The 19,190-nt window shown below is 33.9% G+C and overlaps 1 protein-coding gene across 2 annotated transcripts; it reads right to left on the bottom strand.

Annotated features, from left to right (window-relative positions):
* Positions 1-851: 851 nt before the first annotated feature.
* On the bottom strand, positions 852-10,440 carry LOC131033456 (zinc finger A20 and AN1 domain-containing stress-associated protein 8). Of its 2 annotated transcripts, none has more exons than XM_057964689.2 (3): positions 10,200-10,440; positions 9,944-10,071; positions 852-1,985 (listed from the first exon to the last, which is right to left on the bottom strand). In XM_057964689.2, the coding sequence occupies exon 3, from the start codon at positions 1,752-1,754 to the stop codon at positions 1,224-1,226; it is 531 nt and encodes a 176-aa protein (XP_057820672.1). In that variant the 5' UTR covers positions 1,755-1,985; positions 9,944-10,071; positions 10,200-10,440; the 3' UTR covers positions 852-1,223. The 2 variants fall into 2 exon arrangements, with proteins under 2 accessions (XP_057820672.1, XP_057820673.1); XM_057964690.2 differs by having other exon boundaries at positions 10,181-10,417.
* Positions 10,441-19,190: the final 8,750 nt, after the last annotated feature.

Below are 19,190 nucleotides of genomic sequence, written 5' to 3'. Positions count from 1 at the left end.
TATTAAGAACATAAGGAATAACTTGGAAGGTCAACTTCCACCAAAGCAAAATATTTCAAAAAGACCTTCGAAACTTAATGGATAGAAACAAACCCAAATGATTTCCAGTTCATCTGGACCTTCCTGCAACTTCTCAAGTCTCCAAGAAAAACACTTCAGATAAATTTTACAAAATAGTATCAAGAAACGAGAACAATTTTGAAAACTAAGTTCAAAAGAGAAAGCTTTTGGGAAGTCCTGAGGAACTAAATCACAATAAACTCCCTGACAATTTTCCAGATTCCAATAGATTGCAGTTTACAGAGGCCTCTAAGACGGGAACACTAGAACCAGAATAAGTTTCTATGATTCAATGGAATTATGTGGTTTAACTACTTTTAAAAGAGAAGGCTCACCTGTCCAGTGTCAATTCTATCTACTGAAGTCAATATAACATAAGCCCATCTATTTGCAGCAGAACCCCAAAGAGAACCATGCCTTCCAGTGAAACGTCCAGTTAAAATCCAACTAAATGAGGATCAAGCCTCTCGTTAAACATGTTCCATATAACAATCCATAAAAAATCAGCGATACAATTCTTCCATGAGTCCAATCATTTTAGATGCATTGATGTTTTTAAGAGCAATAATATTTCATCCGGATCCTTTCATCATAATAAAAGTGAAACAAGACAAATACAAAGATCTGAAGTGCACTCATTCTTGAGGGGTCAATTGCTACTTTCCAGGCCAAATGTTTTTAATAGAAACAAGGCATTCACAAACCAAGCTATTATTGCACATAAACGTAATCATACATAAAAGTTCAAAATCAAACCATAAGCATTCAGGAAAATGTCATGAATCTGGATATCATCAACTACTAATAATACTTCACATTCTGGAAAGTATATAGACATATTACAAACGAAAAGAAAAATACTGCCCTAGTCAGAAAAGTGCCATGGGGTCTTTTTCAGAACAAATTATCCATAAATATAGCCATACAAAACCCAGTGCAAAGCAATTAGGAGTAGAGGTAGTCATCCTTGAGTTACATCCAGTCTGTCACCCACTAAAATTAGATACTTTATGGCTCCAAGGCAGCTAAATCTATCATTCTTTCTCACTCTTTAATCAAAGATGCGCACTCTTTAATCATCATCACACACCATAACACAGACCCGATAATTCTAAAGGCCATGCTTACCTTCTGGATTCAACCAGATTGTAAGAAATATATACCTAGATCTTGTCTACTTTCTCTGCCTTGACAACAGGATTTGCCTTCTCAATGGCAGCCCGACCTGCAGCCCTGTAATCAAAGGGGCAGTTGTGCTTGTCTGAATAGCGATGTAAAGAACAGAAAGTGTTTCCACAGCGACAATTGAAGCCTGTCAATCCAACCCGTTTTCTGCACGAATTGCAACGATTTGGCCCATTCTTTGCCTTTTCTTGCCCTTCTTCTTGATCTGCTCCAACAGAAGAAGATCCAACCAGGCCTTGAGACAACTCTTCCTGGCTTGATTCCACTGTAGGTTGAGAAACCTCAGCTGGCTTGACAATATTAATATTGTTGTTATTTTCAATGCAGAGGGATGTAGAAGCAGTCTTGGCCTTGGCCTGCTTCAGTACTGTGTCTCTGTAACATTTGGAACAAAGATTCATGGTTGCTGCACTTCCAAAGAAGCCGCAGTTGTTTGCACAAAGAATAGGACCTCCAGGAGGCTGACAGCCAGTCTCATCGTGATCTCTTTTCCTGCTCTCTTGAGCCATTTCTTCAAAACTCTTTCTTTCTTTAACTAAATTGCAATATTGCAGGCTGGCTTGTGCAAGAAAGTTGGCAAACCTATCTAAGCATCCAAGCCTTAAATTATTTTGATTCTGCTGCTGTCGAAAATCCCTGATACCTTGAAATGCCACGTGGACTTTTGCAGAGGCAAACTTCCAATGGTGACGAATTACAGTACCCTAGAAATTTGTACTATCTTCAGATCCACCAGTAGCCTGCTATCAATGAAATGTAACAGCTTAAACTCCATAGTTCTATAAAAGAAACTCATTGTAAAATACCTCAAATACTGACACCTTAGACTACATTGAATAAAAGGGTACAGATTCAAAATTGTGTGGAATCTATACACGAAATTTGTTTCCCCAGGCCTATAAACCTTTATATAATAGGAAGAAGTAGAAAGCTTAAATTTACTGGAGTCTGTTTAAATTAAATTGCTTTCCCAGGAAAATAACCCTGAAATTTAAGAGTCTTCTCAATAACAAATATAGAAAAAATTAAAAAAACATAAATGTATGCCCAAAAAAATGTGTTACCAGGCCTACACTTCTCATGCATAGAATTTAATAGTATTTCTGTCTATTTGAATAAAAATCATAGGTAACGTGCAATTTAATTGATTTGCCATGAACATACCTACAACCTTAAAAAATAAAAAAAGTACCCGACATAGACAGATAAAATGTAAGCACTTTTTTCAATTATTAAAAGTAAAAATTTCAAACCACATGGAATCCATACAAGAAATTTGTGTTTTAATATTTCAAACCACATGGAAGAAGAAACCAGGAAATTTGAAAATACGGCAGTTAACTGTGGCCCTGCTCCTAAACCATGCCATTGCGAACTGCTGGGCCAGGTCTTTCCAGAAACTGGTCTCTGTGTTGAAAAACCTACAGTCTTTAGCTATTTTTCAAAATATCACCTCTAAACACTTGTAAATAATCAATTTTTATCATGTCATTCTTTTTTTACAGTTTTCCAATCCCGAATCAAAAACGTTAAGAGCATAGGTGAAATAATCAATCTGCCTATCAGGTGAACCAATCAAATGTCAAGGCAACGGTTAGACTATTTTGGCAGTGAAACTAAATTGCTTCAATAGATGGCAATGCATATTCTAAGCCAAACCCTACATTTCTTCCACTTGTAAGCATTCTTGGGAGTGTGTTCAAACGCATAAAATCCAAGAAATGCAAACACCTGAGCCAACAGGTCATGAACAATTTGGTGTTTGTTCACCACAACCTTCAGCTCTGGCTTAAGAAAACTCAAGACTACAAATCAAAAAGTTTGAAGTTAAACATCCACTAAACTTTTAATTTAGTGTTTACTTTATAATTGTAGTACTTCAAGCTCAACCAATTTGAATTTCTTGCAAATATCCATGGGTCACAGCCTTTGTGTCTTGATAATATCAAGCAGTGTTGAACATTACCAAAAAAATTGACCTTTATTGAAGAGCAATCATTTGATGATGACTATTGGAGAATTGATGAAACCCCAAGTACAGCAATCTACCAGCAAAAGTCAAAAACCTTCCACGATTGAGAGCTGCAAAGAAAATTGCTCTATGCTGCCTCAGAGAAAAGTAATTACATAATGATACAATGAAAGAAAATAACCTTGCTTTATTAGAAAGGAAAAAGCCTTAATAAGGTTAACAGGATTGTGCCAAGTGTCTTTATTCTATGAATTGAGACAAAAAGCAAAAAACGACCTAATCAAGATTAAGACTAAGGTGTGAATAGGTCCTTAAGTTTAAGTCGTTAAATAAAGTACCACATTCACATCAACAAGGACTTCACCATCTTGAATGAGACATTTGATGATCATGACTACAATCAAGGGGAGGAGAACAAGGGCAATGGGATTTGCATTTTGTAGCATAGGAGCCTTGTTTCCCAGTTTTGTTTTGTATCATAGTTCCATAGAATTTCAAAACAAACAACTAGGTAAAGAACAAAATTTGGGTATGGTGGGGGGAGGAAAGGGTGAGGGGAGGTGCACATAATATATTATAATAAAAATAATAATAATAATAATAAATATTTTCATATAATTAAATTAGTAATAATAAATTATAATCTACAATATAGAATTATTTTTAAATATAACTAAATAATATATGTAGTTATATTTATAATATATTAAATGATTTGATTTGTAATATTTTATAATATAATAATTATATAACATTTAATATTTATGAATAATGAACAATTATTATCCCCCTATTAGAATGGGGATGGACAAGCTAACTCTCAAAAACTTAGATGGATTACAAAAGAGTCCCCCTTCTCATGGATGGTTAAAGATGAATGTCAATAAAGCTTAGGAGTAAATTTTGAGAGTATTAGGAGCAGCATGTACGATAAGAGACAAGAAAGGTAATATGATTGGAGCAGCATCAAAGAGACTCAAAGAAGAGACCGCTAATGAATCTAAAGCCCAAGCCCTCATCCTTGGCCTGCCAATATGTAACATATAAATGCAACAAAGTTGAAGTTGAGGGAGAATCAATGGCAATTGTCAATTTAATCAAATAGAAAAAAATAGCCTAACTAGAAAATCAATAGCATTCTTCAAAATGTCTAGCCTATCTTAGACTCATTGCAGAATTACACTATCAAACATGTCTATAGAAAGATAAAGCTAACTCTGCAATAGACATGAATGAAGAAAGAATTATTAACTCCAAGGTTGATCCTTGGCCGAATCTAAAACATAAAATAAAGAGCTCATCAATATTTGGGAGAGCTAATGACTAAAACAAAATCAAGACCGATCAAGCATAAATGAAGGATAATCATTACCAATATTGCCAAGTAGATTTTGGAGCTGGCAATTTAACATTTCAAAAAATTGCACAATTTAGACTGTGTCAAGTCAAGGAATATCTCCAATTTTGACCAAAGTCATAGGACAACACAAATTAATAAATTATCACAGAGTGTGATAAGGTTATCCTTAAGTTAAATCAAAAGGGGTAAAGAGGGGCCCCAACCCAACTTCCAACCGAACAACTCTCGAATTGCAAGTTGGGCAAGAACTAATATAGAGGGACCCAAACCCAACCTCTATATCCGGAACGTCAACCCACCCTTCATGTTACGTATAGAATCAATCTAATCTCCACTTTCCCGTGAACAGGAGCAGAAACGAGAATCTAGAAAGAAGGCCCTGCTTTCGGTTACAGGTTGAGTCTTCCCCTTCGTTGAACAACAACATTGGGATGGGAACACTGACTCGTTTCTGATAAGTTCAGATTCTCTACGTAACATGCCTACAACTATTATTGGACCATCCAACTCTTCCTTTAGAGTTGCCCAACCCTCGGTATCGTCAAGAAGCGCCATAGATACACCTGTACAGCTATTTTGCAACTAACAACAAATGGCTTTCTTGGAAAAAATTTCAGTGGCAAATTCATGGTGTCCAACCACCACTATAGGGTTAATATGGATATCTCCTCAAAGTTTGAGGCTATTTTGTTGGAACTAGAAGAGGCAAAAGAGTTGATTAATAAGATGGTGGATAATCTAGTTAAGACCCAATTTCTTGAACGTTTAGACAATGTTATTCTTGTCGCAACATACAGTTTGGTAATGTTGTCTTTGGACAGAACTCTATCGGTAAACAAAAGAGCAGTAAACAAGCACTGGAGGCCATTTGTCATCACTGATCTCCCACAAACAAGGCTCAAAGCCAAAGGAGAAGAATGAATCGCGTGTCTCGAAAATTCTCAAACAAGCAATGAAAATGATCTTCATAAAAATTATCTCCTAGCTCAACACTCTCATTTCAGATAACTCTGATAATGAAGGGGAATATAATACACTGCTTTAGTCGTGTCTCAATTTGCTATCACTGGTCTATATTTTCTAATGTTATATTATATAGGTTGACAATGGGTCAATAGAAGGTAAATATTATAATAAGGGTTTTTGTCTGTTATCCCCCACTTAGAATGGATGTGTGGACTTTTGGTTAACTTTTATAATATAAAGGGTGCAATCCCCATGACCATCATTTACCTATCAAAATAAATAAATATAACCTATTATTTGACAAATAAATATATATATATAATTTATCAAATAATAGATTAATAATTATTATTAAATTATTAATAAATGTTAAATATTAAATGTTATCAATGATTATTTTATAAATATATTAAATAATAAATTAATAATAAAATTATAATTTATAACTAATATAATTATAAATTATAAAGTAAAATGAAAAATCCTAATCATAAATAGGGCATGTACATCCATTGCTGTGACAGATTTGGGTCAAACTCCAACATCTATCTCTGCATCCCATTTGCATGTAATTTCTCCACCAAAAAAGTAGCACTGTGAGAAGTCAGCATACAATGATAACCAGAAATCACAAAATGTCATTGCTGCCAGCCACCAGAGCCACTCAACAGCACCGAAAGTCATCAAACACTACAGGAAGACAGTGCTTACAGTCCAGCCTGTAAACCACCGACATTATCATGGATATTATTTCTGAAGCCAATCTACACATCAATACATGGTAAATAGACCATGCCAGAGCTCTGTCTGGAAGCAATACAGCCCTTATAATTTAATATCAATTTCAAAAACAAATTTAGGGGTTTTTACAATTTAAGAGTTTTTACAAGCTGAATATTTCAGGAACATCAAGACACCCCAAGCCATACCAAACAGGTGTAGTGTCCAGGAGATGTCCTCTGCTGGTGGCAATGGGGGGCAGCAGGATGAAATTTCCCCAGCATCCCAGGGGCATCCCCATCCCCGAAACTGCATGATTTTGTGGGATGGGGGGTGTCCCTATACAACACTGTTTTTTGTATTTGAAGTTGTAAGTTGTACTTGACTGACAATTTGAGTCTCCTTTAGAATTTGAGAGTCTAGGCTCAAGACAAAATCTAAACACCGAAATTGGCAACATTTAACAATTCAGAGTTTTTGTCTTGATGCATGTTAGCTTGGAAAATGCCCAGATATGGGGACAATACATTTTGGGTACAAGTATGGGTACCTTGTGGAATCAAAGTGAACGCTGGATGTAACCAAACAATCAGAATTACAATCCCCAGTATGCTATGTGATTCTACAGGAGCCCATACCCAGTCACTTTCCAGGCCAATTAGATAACTTAGAAAAGAAACAAACATAACATATAAAGGAAAATTTATATGGCATAGGTACCCTGTGGAAATGCACAGCATACCACGGATTTGTCCCAGAATCATCCGAGTATGTCTGGCTGATCTGGAACCACCCAGATACATCAGCCAGACATACCCAGGTGATTCCAGGACGAATCTGCAGTCTGTACAGTTCCACAGGCTACCTGAGTCTTTTCTCTTTTTTTTTTTGTGACTGAAGTAAATTTCTTCTCCTGCGGACTATTTTCAAAGGTCATCATCAACCAACCGCTGTTCCATCTTGAATTCCTACCTTTCATGCTCTAGACAGATAATTTCATCAGTTTGGCTTTAATGCCTCCCACATGATCTTGCACCTTAGCCTAGGACTAAATATAACTATCAGTGGAGAGAAACAAAATGGTGAAGGAGATGTATGATTCAGAGAGTGATACGTGGGCCGGATTGGAGATGAATATACCCATATCAATTTTCCTGAGGGTAGTGGGGGTGTATTCTAAAAATGTTTTAATGGATCACTAATACCTGCTTGGGCTTTAGTCAGGCCATGCCTGTAATGTAAAAGGTTGATGTTGCAGTATTAGATAAAGCAGCATAGCTTTAGTAGATTATTAGGCAACCACGGAGACGAAATGCACACAATTCTTGGTGGGCTTTTTTTGGAAAATTCACTGAGCATGAATGGGGTATTGTTGTATCTTTAAAGCATTTCTATGTGTAAGTTGAAATAAGATGAAGAGTATAACTGGTCAGGATTGTAGGCATTCCCACAGATTCTATGTAGATATAATACTGTTATACTTTACCATCTTAGATCACTTAGGTTCAGACATACAAGTAATTGTAAACATTGAAGATTTAGTAAATATCATGGTGTTCACGTTTGACAAATTCACATCAACTATTGAGTAGTAATTTATAGGTGTTATGTAAATTCTATGCATGTTATGTGATTATCTCAACTTAATTGAAAGTCACACACGTATATGCATACATACACAAAATATTGAGGCCTTCGAAACCACACAAATCTTCATCAAGCAAGCCATTGTCACAATTTTATCACTGTTTTCTGCAACATCAAGTTCTTACTATTTCTAGCCAAATCTTCATTCTTCAAATAAAAAAATTGTGCCTGATTAGGGTGTGGGTGGAGTCCACAAACCATAAGCTTTTGAGTTGAATGATGCAAGGAGACACCTAGGTGTTTCCAAAGTGTATAGAAGACATGACCAAGTCCCATGAGGGTTCTCTTAAAATCTCCTTGCAATCTCCAAAACAGGGGGCGTCCTGAAAACATCCCCTTTTGAGGAAGATGTCCCAGAAAAGTCCCCAGCTATGTGGTGACATAGTAGAATAGCAAAGGTCATTTCCCCAAATCCCTACATCTTGGGGGCATCCTGGTTTTTAATATATTTATAATAAAGATTAAAGAGCTAAAAAGGTAAAATGTAAGCATGTTTTCAAAAATAAACAGTCCAAAATCCAAGCTGTGTGAAATCTATAAATGAAGCTTATGATTCCTAACCTACAGCTGTGAAACGTTAGGATTTTTAATAATATGGAGAACAAAATCAAATTGCATGGAATGCATTCAACAATCTGTAATACTGGACCCACAAGTACAGCCATAAAATTTAAGCTCGCTTTTAATATGTCCAGAAATTTGTGTTACCATAACAATTAACAACAACCACAAATTTCGTGAAACTTAACTGTAATTTCAATTATAAAATAGTCAAATGTTCAAATTGTGTAAAGCGAATCCTAGAAAATTGTGTAACAAGACCTACAACTATGAAATCTATGCATATTCTCAACAATAAACAGTAAATGATTAAATTCTATTGATCCACACAAGATATTTGTCTTTCCAGTTCTATAAAAAGCAATTCATGTGCATTTAAGAAAGGTCATTCTTACAACAACTTAGCGTAATAAAAGATAAACAGCTTAAATTGTGTCCATTACTAGACATAAGTCCGAGAAATTTAAGTTCCATAATTATAATTTATAGCCCTGTTTTTAATCATGCAGTGTATTCATCTGTACAAAAACCTGTTATCAGGCCTGTACCTATGAAACTAAGCACAGAGTCAACAATAATGATACAAACCTTACTAACATTAGAACCTGGAAAAGGCACTTGTGGCACTTGAACTTCAACAGTAATATCTAAGGCAGACTTTTAAAGGTTCAATTGTTTAAAATATATATTAACATTTTGCATTAGCAAACCAATAACCATTAAACTTTGGGGTTTATTCGATAATATTGAGTAAAATCCCTGAATTGAAAGGAACCTTTACAAGAAAATTCTATGACAGAACTGAGCTTGAAAATGACGCTTAATTTTTTTAAGGCTTTCTATTAAAGGGAAGAATCTTTACATGAAAACTTTCTTGAGAGGACTACAACCATGAACTGCCAGTGTTCTTAAAACCACATATTCTAAATCGCGTTGAATTTATAAATATTAAGAAGATGTCAAACCTACAACGATGAAACTGAAGCTAATTTGCAAAAAACATATCGCTAAAGATCTAGAAACTCTTTGATTCCAGACAAAGTGATATGCGTTACCGGAACGGATACAGTGAAAATGCGTCGCATTTACTCATTTTCAGCAATAGAAGGAGGAGGTTCAGTTTGTGTCAAATCCAATCAAAACAAAATTGTACTAACAATCTATCACAAAAAAAATTCGTACTATCTTAAAAAAAACAGCAAAAAAAGCTTAATTCCCGTTGAATCGCTTATAGCAAAAATTGCATAAATAAACTTAGAACGGTACAAGTTAAGCGTTTTGCAATAATACATGGTAAAAAGACCTAAATTGAGAAAAACCTTTACAAGAAAATCATTCTACCTGATACAAAATCGAGAAATAGAGGCGTATTTCCAACTAAAACGTCTACCACGGCCTTCTTTGCTAGCATTTAACCATAAAAAATAAATAAAAACCCCTCATAACAAAATCTATACACAGATCACACGTACCTTCTAACACTTGCGCCAAACAGATCAAATCCGGCGGCTCTATGCAAATCAGCTGCTGGGAAACAAGAACTTGTAGAGACGGGCGATCCGCCTCGAATAAATTTCCCTCGCAAGCTACTCCATCCTTTCTGAAAGAAAAGATGCGGATAACAAGTTTATCCTTTCCATTTTTGCAAAGAAATTAGACAAAACCCTCGCTGCACGAAATCAAAAAACAAAACCAAAAAAAATCCAGACTTTTTAGGCCCTCCGCAACCTGTAAATTCCAGATCAGAACGAAGACTACATGCATTCAGATCACAACCCTCCCGATCCGAGGAAAGGGGGGCGGAAATAGGTGAAAGTTGCGAAGAGGTTAACCCCTTGAACAAGAGTTATTTTTTAAAGTCGGCAAAAGTTTTGGGAAAGACAAGGCCTTCGGGATAGAGTCGGTGGTGGAGGTGCTCGTCCATCGCATCTGCCCGCTGCCCGGCGCATTGCGGGCAGTTCTCAGTATGACCATATGCTATAATGATGACTATATGCTCCTATGTAGATGATGATAATGTGATGATATATTTTACAATTGTAAATTTTAATTTTGTTAAGTAAAATATTTCTTTGCTTTAAAGCGAAGTTACTTTATTAAAAGGTCTTTGAGAACATGAAATGATTTTTTTTATTTTGACTTTATTAAAGTCCACCAAAGCACAATACTCTATGAGGAAAAACTATATAATTTTTCGTAGTTTAGTTGAAAGGTCAAACTCATGGGCAAAAGGACTTTGGATTCTCGTTTGAACCTAGATTTTTTGGATTGTGGTTTGAACTTAGAATTTATTTTATTTTATTTTTTTTAATCATTTAACAAGCATAATAGAGTTGTAATAGTAAAATTTGAATTTTTTTTTTTTCATATTCAGCTTTATATAATATAAAGACATGATATAAAGGGTTTTTGTTAAGATTTAAAGGCAAACAATTTTTTAGAGTTTGTTCTCAAGCTAAGTCTCGAACCATTTCCAAGTTCAATTATGCCCAATCTCCTTCCCCCCTATGTCTCTCTCCCTTATATTGAAGACATTTCCCACAAAATCTCCAAGATCCTTTTAAAAAAAGGTCTTTGATGTGCCTTCAAGCTCGTTTCTACCTTGAAGGACCGAATGCCTACTCTCAAAGACTCTAGAGACATCCTTCTTAACTCTAGGATCTACAACATAGTTTGTTCGCGTGGCACACCTTACATTGGTGAAATGGGTCGCTCTTTCATCACTAGAATCAAAGAGCACAGTGTCGACATTAGGCATGAGCGTATTTCCAAATTTGTTTTAGCTATTCATGCCTCCTCCACCAAGCACCCAAATCTTGTTTAAGGAAGAAAACTTTTTTAAGCGCAAGCTTAAAGAAGCCATTGAAATCAATAACCATGCCTCCAACCTTAATCAAGACAAGGGGTGGAGTCTTAGTGTTGCTTGGCAACCTTTCCTCTCAAACCTTTGCACTTGCCATCATCGTCATTCTTGATGTCTCTCTCCCTGTGGATCTTTTCTCGCATCCTTCATGTGTTTGCCTCTCTTTGTCTATAGTTGTTGTCTTCCCCCTCTTCCCTTCTTGTGTGGCTCTTTTTTATCTACTCGTTGCTTATTTCTTAATCGTGCCTCTCTATTTTCCTTTGCCTTCTATTTTTTGCCTTTTCTTATTTTCCTCCATTTATTTTTCCTTTTTTCTCCTTTTCTTATTTTTTGATTGTTCTCTTCTTATTTCTTTCTCTTTTTCTTATTTTTTCTCCTTGGCTCTTTTCATTTTCCTTTTTTGTTTCCATTTCTATTTTTTAAATTTTTCATCCTTTATTCTTTTTTATCTTGTTTCTTATTCTTTCCTTTTTCTTTTTCTTTTTTGTTTCTTTTTTTTTCTGGTCTTCTCTTATTAGTACTTGTCTTAGACAATACTATTGCATTCACTAACAATCAATCAATTAGTTTGCACTAATCAAAAGATTATTATTTTTGCTTTCAAAATAAACTTGATTTTTGTAAAATTAAGATTTATATTTTCAAATTTAAGATATTGTAGAAATTATTTATCTACACTATGATTGGTTTAAAAAAATTGGCGTTATAGGAGCAAATTTTTAGGAATGATAAAAAAATTAGGTTTTATTTTTTTTTTTTTGTATTTTTAAAAAAAGAAATGTCTATTTTAAATAGTTTTTTTTCCTTTTTCATTTTATTTTTAATCTGTAATGGTCACTTTTTAAGGTGTTGAAACACTATTGTTATTCCTGTACCAAGCCTACAAGCCTAGTGACCCAACGAGGATTTGAACCTTGGTGGCGGTATCACCAAGCAAGTGTTTTAACCGTTGTACTACATAGGTCAACCCATTTTTTACCTTTTTTAATATGTATAATATTGTAAATTAAATATTTTTCTAAAGAGATAAATTTTAATAATTCTCTTTTTCTCAAAATATAGATAATAAAAATAATTATAGGGATTTGATTCAGTTTAAATTAAATTAAACAAATGTTTAAATACAAATATTTCTATTGAGAAAATAAGCCTAATTATTATATATATTCTTTATAATTGTATTTTATATATCTTTTTGAAAGCATTCTATTTTTTAATACTTTTTTAAAATCATAAATTTTTTAATCTTTGTTTTAGTCGATAATTATATGTATTTTATTGATATTCAAAACAAAGTACATAAGTTGTAGTATCATCTATCCCACATCACAAAGAAACATTGTCAAAATTTGCTCCACAACGATGTCCATAGTCTAACAAAACATCAACCAAAACCCTACCCTCACCTACCAGTATTCTACCCTATACACCCATTTATATAGTTTAACAGTTTAACACATATAACAATCGATCAAGTAACTAAATAAAAAATCTTTAAACAAAAAATAATGTTTTTCTCTTCATTTACTCCTCACAACTTTCAAAGGCCCATTAATAAACTGGTCTTTCATCTCGAATCTTGCTTTTGGTTCTTCCTCTAACCCTGCCTTCCTCTTTCCTTTGGCTCGCTCTTGTTCCTTCACCCACAACTAATGAATCAACAAATTCCAACCGATTTATGCTTTTGCATGACACTCATCCTTGTTCGTCCACTATTGAGGAGTCTCCTTACCTGTGCCCTTAGCCACCTCTACAGGCATAAACCCTACCCCCAAAATTGCTCTTTTTAACATCGAACGCATACCATACAACCAATCATTTTCCACATAACCCTTCAACACCCATTCAACATCTTCTTTCCATCCAACCTCTAACCCCCACGCTACCACCATTAACACAATGTCTATATTCATCCTATACCTGTGTTTGGTTGTCAAAAACTCTTCACCTAGAAGGATTTACATGATCTAAGTGAAAACATGTTCATTAAATTTGAAAAGATTTTTCATTCTTTTCTTAGTGACTTAGCCCATAAATGCTAATAATTGCCTTGGCGTAATCAAGGAAAAGGTGGCCTCCATATTAAAATGCAAGCGCCACCCATCCTCAATTGTGAGCACCAAGTGCTAACCATGTCACATCACCTTGCCACCACACCCTTTCATTAATAGCTTCTAAAAATAGCGGCGTACTATTTCAACTTAGAGACAAAGCTCAAGATTACGAAAATCTTCCACCATACTTTTCGGCCCATCATCAAGAGTCACTGCTCATTTTGACAACTTGTCTGCCACGTTGTTCCCTAATCTCATCACATGCCCGACTTCAAATTAAAAGTTATTATGTTTGGCAACATTTATATATTTATTCAAATTACAGTCATGTATTTAACCCTTTTTTATTGCCTTAATAATAATCAATGAATCTTCGTCAAGTTGTATTTCCAAGAAGCCCATTTTTTTCTCCATTTTCAACGCTTCAATAGCCGCCTAAGCCTCAACTTCATTGTTCATTCCCTCTACAAGTTTTGAAGCTCCAATTGTTACAATATTGTCCTCCCAATCTCGTGCCACAAATTTGGCTCCTGACGGTCTTGGGTTACCCTTTGAGGCCCCATCAAGGTTTATTTTATACCATCCTTCTCTCGGCTTGGACCACTCCACCACCCAACCTTCTCGAATTCTAGATTAGCTTGAGCAAGCCCATTAATAGGCCAATTTTTTAATCATTTTAATATATACAAAATAATTGAATTACTTTTAATCATAAATTGAAATATTTGTCATTAAGTCATTCAAAAAATGTTTATTTTCACTTTTATAATTATTAATAGTTATTTTATTAAGACCAATTATAAGTAATATTACATAAATATAATTAAAATAATATAATATTATAGTATAAATTAATAACTAGATTTATAATTATATAGATTTTTAAATTAAATTAAGATTATGTTCTTAAGAAAAATATTTTTTTTCACTATAAAATTTGTGTTATATTATAATTATTTATATTATTTTATTAAAGTAAGAGATAGTTAATATTACATAAATATAATTACACTAATATAATTTTAAAATAACGATGATTCCAAATGAACCCACCAGGAATCAAGTCTTGTTGAGTGCAAGGCTCTGACATCTTAAGGGATGAGGTCGGGATCGTGCCCTGGGCGAATTTGGTGGAATGGATACCCCTCAATCCTTGGCTCTTAGCCGAAGAGGTCCAGCATATTGGCTCGTGCCCTCGTATCGGATGGCAAAAAATACTTTGTGAAGGCCCTCGCTGGGCTGTCAACTCGCGGGCTTCATGCCCTTGCTGGGTTGTTGTGCTCGCAGGCCTAGACCTTCATAAAATAAAATTAAAAAAATAAAATTATAATAATTAAAAACTAAAGCAAATATTTTTATTACAATTGAAAATTATAATAATTAAAAATTAGATTAAATATTTTTATTACAATATTATGATGGCAAGTATTGGCCACTACATGACACTTGTTCATTTATATATTTATTTTTGTTTTATCTTTAGTTGTTATTTATTTATATTTATTCATTGTTTTTTATTACTATTATTGTTTTTCTCTTTTTCTTTGTGTGTGTGTGTGTTTGTCGTTTTTTATTCTTTTGATTTGTTCTTTGTTATTGTTATTTTTGCTTTATCTTTAGTTGTTATTTATTTTGAGTTTTTTGTTTTTTGTCTCTAACTCTATTATTGTTTATTCTTTTCCTTCTTATTCTTTCATGTATGTATGGATACATACATATGTATATGTATATGTATATGTATATGTATATGTATATGTATATGTATATGTATGTGTGTGTATGTATATATATATGTATATATGTATACATACATATATACATATATATATACATACATATATACATAAATGTATATATGTACATGCATACATATATAAATGTGTTTGTGTATGTGTATGTATGTATGTATGTATGTGTATATATATTTGTATACATATACTTATACATATACATATATATAATGTATGTATGTATGTATGTATGTATGTGTATATGTATATATATATGTACATACATATACACATGTGTGTGTACATATATATATATATATGTACATACATATACACATGTGTGTGTACATATACATACATACATACATACATACATACATATGTGAAAGAATATGAAGGAAAAGAATAAAACAATAATAGAACTAGAGATTAAAAAAAATAAAAAGTACAAAGCACATGATTCAATTACTCATACCAATGAAATTGAAAGTATAAGAGCCAAAAAAAATTCTTCATTAGCTCTTTTGACATAAAATTCAATATCTAAGGAAAAACAAAAAGCACATTTTTTGCACAATCTATTTTGTCTCTTAAATCAAATAAAAGTCTCAACATGTATTAGAATAAAACTATCAACAAAAAAATTCAAGATCTGATCCCCTCTAGAAGGTCTAGCTTTCCCTATATACTATTCAAACCCAACTAACAAGAAAAGACAAAATGAAACCTCCTTGCATGCCTTTGGCATGCCCTTAGTTATCATGATGATTGTTGTAACTTCCTATTCTCCAACTTGATCACGACTTATTATTCTTTTTTGCATGTGCACCAAAGACTTATGATACCACCACCTTTTACCATTGCATTGGTTCATGATGTTGATTCCTTCCATTACCATATACTATCCATATTTTCTAGATCAACATCACAAGTGAAATTCTTCTAGGAAAAAGGGGATGCAAATTATGTCCACATTCGAACATTCCAAACATGTGGCAGCCAAGCGCATATCGCAAATGATTTTCTTTTGATGCCCCCTAAAGGTTTCGCAAGGAAGCCACGTGGTTGTCAAAATAGCTCCTTGGAGTCGATGGGCCCCTTCCTGGTTTCCAATAGAAGACACAACATGCGGCCACATGACAAAGCTTTAAGGAACATAGAAAAAAAGGACCTCACACAAAATCCCATAGTTACACCATGTGGCATCTCTACTTAATGTTATGTTGGGAGATAGGTCATGAATGAAATGCATAACACCATCTTCTCTACAAATGTTTTGATGATTAAGATAGGCTCTAGGAGAATAAGGATGATCTAGAGAGATTGAAATACCAATATTTTGATCTTGCCCCCTTTGCGCCAGGGTATGCATATGGGATGAAGATGGTGCAATATTTCTCTTCAATGCTTTCTCTCCACCAGAGAGATCATTGATAGGAGTATTAGCTCTTTCTTCATTCACATTTGCTACTCTAGAAGAGGTAGAAGTATTAGGTTTTTCATGAACATCTCTAGGATTGGGATCTACATATGCAATGCATTTTCCCAAAAACATGATCACAAAACAAAATGCACTATAAATGAAAGCTTTGAGATCAAATTGATTAAAAGGAAGAAATTTGGAAATTCTAAAAATGCAATATGATAAAGTGTTATGAATAAAAAGAAGCAATGTGAAATGAAAGAAGCCATTATACAACACATGGTTTTGATAAATATAAGCGAAAATCAAGGTAATCATGTCTGAAATAGCAAACAAATCAGATCTATTAAGTGTCATTATTAATTTTTAAAATCAGATCTAAAAATTATTTTGAAGAGTGAAGCAACCAACAATTCAAATTAACCAAAATAAATTAGGGTTTTTGTGAATGAAACCCCTAAATTTTTGTAACTGGATTAAAATAAGATCTATGAATTTGAATTTGAATTTTGAAATGTTTCTAAGTCAGATCTGAAACAATTAATCCAAACTAAACAATCCACAAGCTCAATTTTAGAATTAAAAATCAGGGTTTTTGTGAAATTAACCTCTAAATTTTTGAAATTCAATTAGAAATTAAACTTGTAAATGTAAATTTGAATTTTTAAATTCCAGAAAAACTCATATCTAAGAACATAAATCAGAATTAAAGGTGTAAGGAGTCGGTTTCACAAAAAATGTAATGGTGAAAAATTAGGGTTTTCACAATTAGACATATGAAAACCACTAATTTTTACTTGGAGACCAATACATTAAAAAGAGGGTTCCAATCCAATAGATCTAGTTACAAATCAGCAAGGATTAGGATTGAGAATTATGATTGGATTGGGGTTTGTGCATTAATAAACCCTCTTTAGTAAGTTGAATTGTTGAAATTAGGGTAAAAGTGTTGGAAATTCATGTAGAAATGCGTAAACAGTAAGCTATAGTCATTGAATTGAGCCACGAACTTGGATCTGATCAAAATAATAAAATTCGGACCTATTCCTAGAAATAGCTCCTAAAATGTTGGAACCGTGTCGTCGATCACTCTGGTCCTCTAAGCTTTTTGCACTCCAATGGGGGATCAAAAGATCGCAGCTTCGTACATATTTCCTACACACAGAAAGAAGGAGAAATAGGTTGGGAATAGGGTTTTGCCTAAGTCAAACCATGGTTTATGAATTAACCTTGAATGAAATGTTGCAAATACTAAAATAAATGATGAAAAGATATACCTGAAATCTGCAATGACTGATAATGATGCTTTGCTTCTTGAATGTAACCACATATGTTGTATGAAATGGCATGAACATGACAAAAACCTAATCAAACACACATGATTGCATATGAATGATGTAATGTTGCTTCACAATGGATAAATGAAGAATATGCAACCTTGAAATGTTTGATGATGAATGCTTCAATGCGTGAATGATAGATTGCTTGAAATGGGTGCCTTAAATGATTCTCCTATTATCCTTTGTGATTCTTCATGGTGATCAAATGAGAGGTACATGGACCTCCTTATATACTTGCCTTTCGAAAAACACCTTAATTTTTCGACATAGGTCGACATGGAGATCACAATCTCGATAGCTCATTGTGACCATTGAGAGGGGCCAAATTAAGGTCCTATTTGAAAGTACCAAGGCGCCACGCCACGGTCCCAATGAGGACCATGGCACCATGCCCTGGTACAAACCCATTTTAGGGCCAAAATTAAGGGGCCATGTGATGTGTAAAGTGGAAATGAGGCTATATTTGAATAGTATGAGTAGAATTAGGTCATGGTTCGGCTTTGGGACATGAATGCTAAGATGAGGGCCCAAATATGGACCAAATTGTAAGGGGAGTACAATTTAGGGTGCTACACCTTCAAAAAATGGACTTCCTGGAGAAGGAGCTAAAGCATATGAAATATTATGAAAAATATTTACTCCTGAGAGCATGACTACTACAATATTTGAACTTGGACTTGTTTCCACTCCCTCCATGTTTTCAGGCAATTTTGGCACAGTTAATATCAACTTCTACAAATGTTACCAGGATTTTATTAATGTAATTTCTTATGACCTTTCCCATTTAGGATTCAAGGAGCCTGAAATAACTTTGTAACTTTTAACAGGAACTCTCCCTTTAATTTCACACACTTTTTACATGCAATTGTTAATTTATTTAAAACACTCATATTAAAAACTAATATGAACAACTATCAAATGTCACAATGGAAAGGAAGGGAGCAAGAAAGGTAATGCTAAGAAGGTTTGGTGGCACAAGAGGGCATTAAAAATCAATTTTGGGCAACAAATTGGGAAAGCTTTCTAATTATTTATCTTGACAACAAGGCCTAGCTAGCTGGCCTAGCAAAAAACACCTATATATTGTACCTGTTGGTATTTATTGAAAAACCAAGTAGCACACAACTTAAGAAAACTACTTACTATGTATAACCCCAAGGGGCATATTTTATAATGAAAATACTTAAGATGGATCTCGTTAATGGGGGTCCCAAGAGGATTACCATTTTTGTCTTCTAATTCAAAAAGGACCCACCCATAGTGAGTCAAACTTAGCATGCTGACCTAGCTTGCCATCTCTTTCATCATA

The sequence above is a fragment of the Cryptomeria japonica genome, chromosome 4 (assembly GCF_030272615.1).
Source record: "Cryptomeria japonica chromosome 4, Sugi_1.0, whole genome shotgun sequence".
Taxonomy (NCBI): domain Eukaryota; kingdom Viridiplantae; phylum Streptophyta; class Pinopsida; order Cupressales; family Cupressaceae; genus Cryptomeria; species Cryptomeria japonica.
This window is presented reverse-complemented; position numbering and strand designations above follow the sequence as displayed.

What these genes read in the sequence shown, in the direction of transcription:
- LOC131033456 (XM_057964689.2), bottom strand. Translation starts at nt 1,754, where the DNA reads ATGGCTCAAGAGAGCAGGAAAAGAGATCACGATGAGACTGGCTGTCAG.